Source organism: Anopheles merus, chromosome 2R (genome assembly GCF_017562075.2).
Source record: "Anopheles merus strain MAF chromosome 2R, AmerM5.1, whole genome shotgun sequence".
NCBI classification, from domain to species: domain Eukaryota; kingdom Metazoa; phylum Arthropoda; class Insecta; order Diptera; family Culicidae; genus Anopheles; species Anopheles merus.
Genome location: NC_054082.1, coordinates 4,504,740 through 4,516,549, shown reverse-complemented (window position 1 = coordinate 4,516,549; position 11,810 = coordinate 4,504,740). Strand labels below are relative to the sequence as shown.

Below are 11,810 nucleotides of genomic sequence, written 5' to 3'. Positions count from 1 at the left end.
CGATCGAGGGCGAGCCGGCCAGTGAGTAGCGTCAGCGAGTTGCTGCGGGGAGTGGGTGGAGCAGTGCGGTGACCAATAACTTACTGTTTTCGCGTACAATTTTAGCTCGTGGATGTGCGGCGGCCGTCATGCGGCTGTGGCTGTCACCCGACTCGGACATGCCGCCCATCGAGATGTGTGGCGAGAAGCCCGCGATGGAGCATTGGCAATACGTAACCCAGGGCCAGACTGCCCGCATCAGCTTTACCAGTGCCGACAAAGCAATCGGTGCCCAGGTAAGTCCAGCTGGTCCAGTCCAGTGCTCGAAGACAGTCCGCTCATTCGCTTCGGATTCCGCAGGGTTTCCGTATCATCTGGACCGAGGTGCAGGACACACCGGTCGGACCGTCGTCCACGATCTCGCTGCTGTGCGAGTCCACCTACCACTTCCAGTGTCTCACGTCCGGGTACTGCATCTCGGAGCGGCTGCGCTGCGACGGCGTCAAGAACTGCGGCCCGCTGGACAATAGCGATGAAATGCACTGTGAGTCGTGAGTGAGTCGAACGGATTTCAGTTCATTTTATTTTATTTTTCTGCTCGGTTTCGTTCCGTTTTCCGTTTTCCGTTCTCCCCTGTTTTTCTTTCCCGTTTGCCGATTGCGTCCGGTACGGTTCGGTCCGTGATCCGTATCCGGTTCTTTCTCTCAGTTCCCTGCCCGATCGAAAAGCGATCGAGTGCGCCACCGAACACTGTTGAATTGGCAACCCGCGCAACCAAGGAGCATTTCGCAATGTCTTGCCATCATTTTCCCCCCTTTGTGCACAGACGGACGGCATGCCCCGCGCGCGTGTGTGATGTCTCGTGCTTGTTGTCTACAGCGGAAGCGTCGTTTGCATGTTTGCTGCAAGCCAGAGTTCGAGCATGTGCCGCTAACTCGACTGCCCCCGGAGCAGGGAGTACGCCACATCAGTGGCGCATCATTGACACATTGTGCATACTCTCATCAGCATCTCATGTACCCTAACCCCATTGGCTGGCACTCTCCAAAGGGACCCTCTGTATACCATTGTCGTGTGATGTCTGTATGTCAGTGTGTGATTCTGTATGTCTTGTGATCATGTTTCCCTATCTGTTGGAAGTCGCTTACAATCTGACCGTTTTAGTTACGCATTTCCCTACTCCCGATTTTCCAATTGGCACTGAAACTGAGAGCTCACTTTTAATTGGAACTTAATTCGTATTGGATTGGAAAGAAGATTGGAAACACAGAAGACAAAAAACAAAACAATGAAGCGAGAGCTGCTCTTCCAACAATTTGGAAGCCGATACTGTCGATATTGTCGGAAGCCGATACTGTCGATATTGTATGTTCACGTCACGTCCTGTTGAAATGTTTCATTAGTGTCTTCTTCTATGCTCGAGTCTGCACGAATCTATCTCTCTCTCTCTTTTACTCTCTATTTCTCTCTCTCTCTAACTCTTAATCTTGGTTTGAAGATTGTATTTGTTTTTGGTTTGTATCGAAAGGTTATTGGTTTTTTCCCGTTTGTACGTTGATCTCGATCAGTTTGCACTGTTTTAGTTTTCGTTTTGGGGCATAACCACTGTTAGTTTCATGTTTGGAGCAAACACCTTACGTTCCTCATTTTGTGTCCATGTGTGTGTGAATGTGTGTGTGCATACCGTTGACGTACCGATCCTAGCCGGGGTCAAAGGGGATTCGGTTACAGCACACATCCAATCCATTGGCACAGTTACCTCATACGCGAACGACCAATCGGTTTTGAATGTCCTAAATGTATCACTGATTTAGATTTCGCTCACCAAAAATCTCACCAAATCCGATCGTGATGAAATGCTGTACGCTGGAATTGGTGGAAATACTAAAATTGTATAGGAAATAGCTTCATTTCATCACGAACAAGGGTTTGGCACTCGATATGTTTCTCTTCATCTTCTCACAACACCACAAAAAATTATGCATCCTCTTGTAAGTGGCCAATTCTCATCTCTATCTTTTCTTGTTTTTTCTTTCTTTTCCAAATAATCTCTCCACTTTGCTCAAAACTTTCTTCCTACTACCACTACTACTACTACTACTACCACTACTACTTTTTCTACTATTTCTGCCACTACTATGACTGTTTCATTAAACGATGTACGACTTTTACTACATTGACACACGTTTACCGACATTTTGCCACATACCATATACCGTGCATGTTTTGGCCTGAAGGTGATGCGTCAACGCGATCGCTATCGGGCCACGCCTTACTGTTAGTCGTGGTTTGGTTGAGTAGAGCGCTGTTCGACGTTGGAGTGTGAAGAAAGTCGAAGAGGACTTTAGCGCAAAGCAAGTAACCGTAATTTGTGTTTTGAGCAAATTGAAATGCAGTGCACAAGAAACGAGCGTTTTTCCCCACTCTGCATCTAGATGCATTTGGAACACAATCGCGCGACATTAGTTCAAGATGCTGTAGCTGTGTGTATTTGTGTCCGTGTGTCCGTGTTTGTGTGATACGCATATTGTTAAGTGTCCGAATAATTGCATTTAAACATTAAGTCGTCTGAGCAGGACGGTTAAAATAATTCCCTACCGAGCATGGTTTCTAGAAGAAAAAAAAGGTCAACAACGCACGGCAAAGCCAAACCGCGACTGAGTGTTTTTGGTACAGAGATCGTGTACATGTATGTGTTTGCCAAAATCAGACACCCCAAATTCCTCCGACCCAACGACGGACGCCCGACAAAACACACACCGAATTCTTATAACGAAAACGATCGTAACGCTTACACGCTAAAATCTACGATCAAGCCGACTAAACTCTAATCTGATCCAAGTGAGTCCCATTTTACCTTTTAACCCTAGGCATCTGTCTATTTTATATTACCTCTTACACTAATGTCTACTTACTCTGTATTTGTACATATGAATATCTTTACATTTGCGTTCCGATTGCAAACTTTTCTTCATCCACCACCACCACCACTAGCACCAACACGCGCGCACACGTACATTTCACATGCACAACATGTTTTTGGTTTGTTTATTGTACGCGCGTAGTTTGTACTTCAGATCGCATGAACTGACCCCACCCCCCTTTTGCAGGTGCACGCGTAGAGTAGAGTGTTGTTGTTATTGTTTCATCCATTGTTCTACAACTTCCGCATCTGGTGTGAACATCCAGATCTCTTGATGTTTACCAAAACAGCGGCCAAAGGGACGGACCGGCAAATCGCTTTCCTTTGTGTGTGTGTGTTTAAGTGCTTTCATGCTCATCATGCGATCATCTCTCCATACGCGCATATGCCCATACGTTATAGTGGTTTCGTTCCATTTCGCTGACACATTGAGTTGAATTCTCGTAAATGCTCCTCGGCTACCTAGCAGATAGCTCCACGGTCTGTAACGCTGTGTGCTGATTGCTGTGTACTGGAAAGAAGAAGCAAAAGGAGCGGTACAATAGTATGGTTTTTCTTCCGTTATCACAATTCTATCCCGATGTACGCTCAGTTGTGTCTCGTTTATGTGCTAACTGTTTATCTTTCCTCCTTTTTCATTTCCATTTTAGTTTGTGGTCATTTGTCTAACCCCAGCTCATGTGTTCGTTTGTTTGTCCATTATTGTTTTAGTATCGGCAGTATTTATTCTACATAATGAACTGAGGTTTGACTCATCTCAAAATGCATACACAGATATAATTGTTCCTTGTTGTTTCAATTGGTTACTTTCTTCAAACAAAGCTTACACGTAATCTCGATTCAACAACAGTAACACTACCGGAGAAAATAATAGCAATAATCCAAAAACAAATACATCATTCACATCATACACCAACTAATCAAATCAACCATCGAACACGCTTTTCAACACACAACACACACACTTACTTACTATGTCTCTCTCGCTCTGTCTCTCAAGCGTTAGTGCACACTGCTACATAACACGTCACTCGCTAGTGTAACGCATACAGACACGATTACTCTCACTACTAACACTCACTTAAGCCACCATCAACACTCACCTGCTCACCTCTGATAATGTTCCAGCGTCTTGGCCATCCATCACTAATCGAATGTTTCGAATCTCTTCCATTTCCTTTTTCGCTCTCTCCCTCAATCCCCACTCTCAATCCACTTCCTTCCACGCTTCCCCTTTCTCCCCTTTCTCTCTCTCTCTCTCTCTTTCATTAACGAATCAACCGTGCGTCCACCTTGGCGCCCGTTCGTGTGTATGTATCGATCTTTGCTTTTGTTTTGCCGGTCACCCGTGTCACCATCCTGGCGTTGGGCGCGCGCCACAGGCATCATCATAGTGCCCGAGGAGGATCACGGCGCCTTAATAATATCCTGCATAGCCGCCGCCTCGTTCCTAACCTGTCTCCTCTGCACTCTCTGTCATCGAAAAAGAAAACGCAGACATCACAGACAGCTGGGGCTGCATAGGAACGCCGCCCACTACGACTCGACGACCAGTGCAACCGGTATAAGTAAATAGATTTCCAATTGCTCCTCCACACACTCACACACACACACACACACACACACCCAAAATACCAGGAATGTCGAGCGTGACACATCTAACGCTGTCCTTTTCTTCTGCTGCACATTCTCGCACAGGCCTTGGATCGAGCCGGCGCCATCTGCAGGGCGGTGGCAGCCTGTCCGGCAGCCTGCACGGCATCAACAACGGGGAGCCGATGCACATACCGCCGGCACCCCTGCCGCCGGTCAGCGTGCCGCCGCACGTCTGCATCAACGACACGCTGATCGACACGGACGACCTGAACGACGACCTGTTCATGAGCAACTGCGAGCGCTTCTCGAGCGGCGACAGCGTATAGCAATGAGTGCCATCAACGGGCCCGGTGCGGCCGGGCTCGCGGGCACTGATGCTGGCGGTGGGCGACACCGCCCGCAAGCCCGTACCGCGCCACTGCCGGTGCGCGTGCAGCTTCTGCCAGCACTTTCTGGAGGCGCAAAACTGCTGCTCGCTCTACTACCACTACCCGTGCGACTCCTGCTATCTGCTGCTGACGCTGCTGTGCGTGCCGGGCCGGGTCGAGATGCAGCACAGCCCGGTGTACGGGCCCGCCGCCGGGGGCCGGTAGAGCTCTGGAGCGTAGCCGACAACAACAACAACAACAACAACAACGACGACGACGGAGAGGCGACGGGGGCATGCAGTAACAGTAGATAAATAAAATATTTTAAATTGCGAACGGACGGGCAGGTCTCTTTCTCTACACCCCTCCCCCCCTAGTTTTTCTCCCCTACATTCGGTCCCAACTCCACCCGCTATCCCCTGCCCCCATGCGTAGGGGATCGTAAAAAGGAAGATTTCATAACACTTAAATTAAGCAACAGCAGCCGTGTACGATGCAATCGAGAATGCCAGCAAGCAGGCGAGACAAAGACGGACAAGGATCGAAACCCGCAGGCAGCCGCACCCCAATACAGGTTGATTTTTCGATGGACTGGGCTGGGAGCTAGGTTTTTCATAGCCACTGCAATACTAGGACGAAGGCACAGAGACGATGCGACACAGAGAGAGAGAGAGAGAAAGAGAGAGACGGAGAACGAGTATATAATGTAATAAAATTGAAGAAAAAGGAAACTAGACGCAATACACTAGCCAGCACCTAGGGCAGACCGGCTGGACGGAGAGACGTGTAAGGTGTGCCGGTATTGTGGCCTCAAACGTGGGGTCCCTCACTCCCCTCACACACACACCCTCACCACAGGAGCCACACGCACACGCGGGTATTGCAGTGAGGTGCAGCAGTGCGCGCACAAGCTGCCATGGCAGGGGAGTTTTATTTGTAGGTTCATTTTATACGAAAGCAAATACCGGTAACTAACGAGACGAGAGGTAAATAATAATCACAGTAAAGCAAACAAACAAACAAGAAGAGGAGGAAGAAGAAAACAAACCTTTTTAACAATATTTCAATCTAGCAAAGCCAAACCAAGAGAGACAGACACACGCAAAGAAAAGCGAAGAAAAAAAAACAGCAAACGAAGTGGAGGGCGAAGCAAGGCTCCCCCACCAGAGGGGAGGGAAGAAGTCAAGACATAAGCAACAGTATAACAGTATGTGTATGTGAAGATAAACTAATAAACGTACTAATAAACTGCACCTCGGGTAATGAAACGAGGAGAATAAAGAGTAAAAGACAAACAAATAGGAAATATCTAATACAATTTACCGAGGGAAGCCGGGGCGCCGGCCTCCGTGATGGACGGGGGAGGAAAGTGCAGGTCATAGTAGAACAAACCCACACATACATGTAGAAACATGATACACACACACACACATACACAAACAGACACACACACATACATGCAATATAAGCTAACTAAATGCAAAGTAAATCAATCATCTATTCATGGCAATTCATACCTTAAAATACGATCCAAACTCATACCGGTACCCGCGGGCGCTCACCACTATGTATCCACTACTATTTCGTACTCGAACCTTCGAAATGACGCTCAGAACGCTTCAAACACACGTTACACAGACACCGCACAACAACACCTTTCCAGCCACACAAGCTAACGCTCAAAACAACTGCAACATGAACATGAAGCGTATAAAGAAAGGCATACCATTATTAACAAAGTACATACTGAAAACATGCTAGACAAGAATAAATTAACGCCCCCAAAAAAAGAAACACACACACACACAAGCACACACGATATCCCAGCATAGTAGGAAAACGGGGGGGGGGGGGGGGGGGAGTGCGAGCAAAGCGAAAAAGAACAAAAAAAAATACAATGGAACGTAACAAGTAAACAATTTGTAACATAAAATAATGACTAAAATCCAAAAAAATGAGGAAATGTTGTTTTTATATATTTGTACGAAATAGTTATTAGCAATTAAAGGAAATAAAAGAAAAATTAATATGGAAAAGGTAAGAAAATTTAACAAAAAACATAACACTAGACACAAACCCGAACAGGCGAATGCGGTGAAACAAGAGAAAATAGGAATAGTAGGCAGCGAAGGAGCGCAAACTATCGAGTTAAAACGATTCTCGTTGCTGCAGACGCGTGACAGCCGTGCGCGGGAATGATAGAGCGATCGAGTAAGCGGGATAGGGGGATGGGAAATTAGGAAGGGTGCAAAACAGGCTCCGAACAGGCGAACAGAGGCAACACGTAAAATAACTAACTAACAATGAACAGATTTTACTCCGTACAACTATCGAACAGGCAAATAATATTAGCAAAAAAAAACTTAACAACCAACAATAACCCCAATGCTGTCGCCGCTCGGTTTCCCCCCTGAGGAACCGGGGCTCGGGTGCGGGCGAACAAACAAAACCAACAAAAAAAAAAAAAAAAAAAAGAAAATGGCGGAAAGCACGACGCACACATAATGGAGTGGCGCGTGTGTGAGTGTGTCTTATGTGTTTCTGAAGTAACTCCGAACCGAACGTCAACCACTGGCTGAGATCGAGCTCGAGCTGGGAAAGGGTGGAAAGGTTTGGAACGGATCATTGCGCTAGATCTTCCCCCAGTATCGTGGGGAGAGGTTTGCACCATGTGTTAGGAATCGTTCATTGTTGCCTATTTGTATAAGTTTGTTTGCTAGAAGTCCTCTTCGAAATCGTCCCCGACTTGCCCCAGGGGCTCACCAGTCGCCAAATTTTCGTGCAATCGAACTGGTGCGCTCTGAGTGGTGAGTGTTCTTTGGAAAGTGTGTGTATAGTTTCAGACAGTTGCAGTTTCGTGCAACCTCTTACCGTAACGGTGGCTATGTGTTTATTATCGGTTTGGCCATCGCCATCGCAGCACTGTGTCACTGTGGCTGGTAATAAAATCACCAACAAAACAAAGCAATGGTACCCGGTGGACAACTTCCGGGGGTAGTAAGAAGTTGACTCTGATTTTACGCTTTCCTATGGTATGGTCACAGACACACATACACACCATCTCGATAGAGCCGTTGGCAAAAATTAAACGAACTAAGCGCACGCGTAACGATGTGAAGGTGGTAATAAACTTTAACATTAATCTAAATTAAAGTAACAGTAACACACGAAATACCAAAATGCAAAGAAACTTTATTAAACAAAAAAGAAAACCTCCTCCCCCGTTCTAATGCAATTACACAACCTGTTGACAATTACAAGAGGAAGCACGAAGAAGAGCGAAAATGTTAATATGAACGTTGTGTGCTTATTTGGAGGTGAGAGGGAAAGCGAGGAGAGCAGGAGTAAGTGAATCGAAAGGAAACAGGAAGCAAAAATAAAAAAGGTGAACAAGCAGCAAACACCCGTAATCATAAACGATTAACCATGTATTCAATGTGTGTGTAAAGTAACGTTAAAATAAACAAGAAACAAAGCAAGCAAACAAACAAACAAACAAAAACATTTTAACAGAAAACGTGAACTGCAGAAGAAGAAGAAGAAGAAGAAGAAGCAGAAGCAGAGGCAGAAAAAATGTAGCAGAAAATGGAGAACAAAGCGAAACGATGCCAGCAACAGTATGGTTAACGACATAATTAAACAAATTAGGCAAAGCAAACACACAAGAAATAAACTCAAGCATTCCTTACACGAACCAGACACATTAACGGAAATTGACACAATCACACACACACACACACACACACACACACACACACACAAACGTAAAAAAAGCAAACAATTAATCGTAAATCAAGAATGTATGCGTCCACTTATTAAACGAATTAACCGGGGAAGGAAAAACAAAAGCAGAAAAAAAGAACAAGGCCAACAAATCGACACACAAACAAAACCAAACTGGATAAGCAAAAGAAAGAGAGAGAGAGAAAAAAAGAGAGAGAGAGAGAGGGAGAGAGAGAGAGAGAGAGAGAGAGAGAAACACACTCGCTAAAATAAAGGGGAAAACCGTCTAAAATAACACAAAACACAGTTGCGAAGCATATAAAATACAGCAAGGAAAGCTAGAAGGTCAAAGGTCAAACGAACGATCAAAAGCGGGACGGGAGTGTAGAAAAAGTGAAATGGAAAAGGAAATAGAACGCGCTCAAAACATCTATTTGCAGGAGGATGGGAGCACACTGATACAGGTGATACGGAGAGAGGAAGGCCAGATACAGAGGCAAATGTATACAAAGGTAGCCCAGCAAGTTGCAGGTCGCTAATATCTCCTAATATTTAGTTCAATTAATAAACGTTTTTCTCTCATTTCGGGTAAATGAAGGCAAAGAAGGAAAGGAAGAAAAAGGGAAACGTGACTCCCCCGGCCAGATAGGACAGACAAACATCTCACTCACTCACTCACTCATTATAGGAACAAACAAAAGCCATACCGTCTCAGTTTGATTGTACATTCGATTCATTTGTGAAGACTGCCTGTTAGACTGCCCGCAGGGGCCCAGCAAAGAAATGGAGTGTGCGAAAGCGGGAAAACGGCTCAAACGGAGGAAGGAAAAATCAGCTGAATGTGCTGTGTGAGTTTGAAAAGGGCGATGGAAAATTGGTTTCATGTTACTAGCAATGTGTGCTCTCTGCAATATGCCAATATCAACCAAGTATGATTAATGGAAACATGCGCGATCACCGGTGTAATAGCGTGGGTAGTAAAACCGCGAACGTAGTAGCCTTTTTCCCTCCTGAACATTCACAAATACACACACATAGAGACACACAAACATAATTATACGTACTTACACGTACTGACGTTGAAAGTGGAGCTACCAGCTAACCGTAGCATGTGTAAGTCCGTGAGTAAGTGTTGAATCTTGTATCGTCTAAATCCCTTTTTTCAGTACAACTAACTGTCCACTGTAAAGTGTTTGTCTATTTGATAGAATACAGTATTACAACTACATTAAATTGTTTGAAATATCGAATTTTAGTTAAAAAACACACACACACACATATTCCCTTCATCGACTCGGGTTTTCTTTGAAGGTGACGTTTGGGCGTGAAGTGATGATACGCGCGGGAAGCTAGGACGAAGCAGGACGAACAAAAAGGGGGAAAAAGAAAATCACTGCCTATAACAAGTAAACACATATTTAAAATTTTATCTAACAAAAACAAAACAAACAAAGAAAAAGAAACCCAAAACTAAGCGAAGGAAATGAAATATACATACAACAAATACCATTCACGCCATAGGGCCAATATAGATCGAGCGAGCAGCATAGCATTGTGCTTTTGGGAGAAGCAAGCGGCAATAGCGGGTAACGTCAGTTGACATCTTCGTACATCGCTAGGACGTCGCGTCGCGTGATCATGCATGAACTGAGGCAAACGTCGCCTTGAAGTACTTCCCTCCCCCCCCCCACTCCCCGCTTGACCCTACTTATTCGATCCCTTCGAAAAGGACACGCGACAGGTGCGATTTCATTTCAGCTAGAAACCTTTCATTTCGTCCTCTATACTACCGTACACTCACTCATAGAAAACTGCAAAACGCAGCTACAGCCAAACAAAACGCGCAAACTAAAAACAATGACAATCGGTTGTTTCAACTTTCACGGCATGTCTCCAACTAACTTGCAAGACGACGCAAGGCGAGCTGAGCTACTCAAGACGGCAAAGGTTGTCATATAAATGTTTATCTTATTTGAAGCACTCTCTAGCCACCATCTATTGCAATAATCAACTGGCACTGCGTAAGCATCGCGTCAATCATCTAACGAAAAAACGAAGGTGTGCGTGTGAGGGAGAGAGAGAGTCAAACGCATCCTAATAAATCACACGTACACACAAACGCGTGTTAAGCATACGGATTTAACGAGAGCAGCAGCAAAACAAAACCAAAAAAAGGACACTAAAATAGCTTCGTGCACATTTATAAATGCCACTAACTTACTGACCATTTCCCTCGAAGACAGGCAGCAGAGCGCGCGGCAGACGGAGGCTACACTTATCTATAATAAAAGCATACTAATAACAACAGAACAACACAGAGCAAGCAAGCAAGTAAAAAAAAAAAACAAACAAACAAGCAAAACAGCGAAAGGTCATGCATCAAATCCGAAGAAGAGTTTAAACAATCCACGTGTCGACGAGCACACGTGTCAAACAAGCAATCCAAAGTACGGTTTGCGCGGGAAAGGAGAGCGAGCAAGTGATCGATTGATCAAGAGAGCAAGGGAGAGAGGTAGAGAGGACGACCGAAAGAGAGAGAGAGTAAGAGCGAGAATGTATGCGTGTGTGTGGATGTGGTTGTACGAGCGAGGAAATGCAAGCATGAAGAAATATTGAAAACAATTAAGAAAAAAAAAAGTAATTCCTAATGTTGTTTGTTATAATCAAAAAATAAACTGTTACATAAATTATAAAAAAATAATAACAAAAAACGTAAGACCGTATCTGGACAAAAAAGGAAAATGTTAAGAGTATAGAACTCATTTTGATATTAATAAACGAAGAAAAAGAAGAAAACAAAATACAGACGCACGCACACTCTGCGGGTGAGCAATAGCACGAAGCTCGCCTAACGTGAAGTAGTGCTTGGCGCGTGTGTGTGTGTGTGTGGAGGGCAAGGTCGCGAGCGATTACGATTTTGGATGTACGCGGTAAAACCACTGTCTAGCGGAAGAACACGATAGTTGTAGCAAAAAAAAGGGTATTAAGAAACAGTGATGGTGAAATATGATAAAGAGCCAAAACTGGAATAAACATTAAACTAACAAAACGGGAGATAAACAATTAAAGCAACAAACCGATAGACACACACACACACAGACATAGGCAAAGAACTCGCACAAAGCGATAAAACTACACACATCCACATACACATAAACACGCAGAGATCCAAAACCGCAGGCAAGCGATCGAAAGAAAGAAAGAACAGAAATAAACTCAAA

At 44.9% G+C, this 11,810-nt stretch overlaps 1 protein-coding gene across 7 annotated transcripts in view; it reads left to right on the top strand.

The window, feature by feature from the left end:
- LOC121588812 (cubilin) overlaps positions 1–8,630 on the top strand; it is a 66,305-nt gene extending 57,675 nt beyond the window's left edge. For 2 of the 7 annotated variants that reach the window (XM_041907190.1, XM_041907188.1), the window contains 5 exons: positions 1–21; positions 106–275; positions 340–523; positions 4,285–4,470; positions 4,601–8,630. The exon at positions 1–21 is cut by the window's left edge and continues 812 nt beyond it. In XM_041907190.1, the coding sequence (XP_041763124.1) occupies positions 1–21; positions 106–275; positions 340–523; positions 4,285–4,470; positions 4,601–4,824 (785 nt within the window). In that variant the 3' untranslated portion in view covers positions 4,825–8,630. Of the gene's footprint in view, positions 22–105; positions 276–339; positions 535–2,216; positions 2,821–4,284; positions 4,471–4,600 lie in introns of those variants that run through there. The other 5 variants (XR_006004219.1, XM_041907189.1, XM_041907191.1 and 2 more) reach the window with 5 other exon arrangements.
- The last annotated feature ends 3,180 nt before the right edge of the window (positions 8,631–11,810 follow it).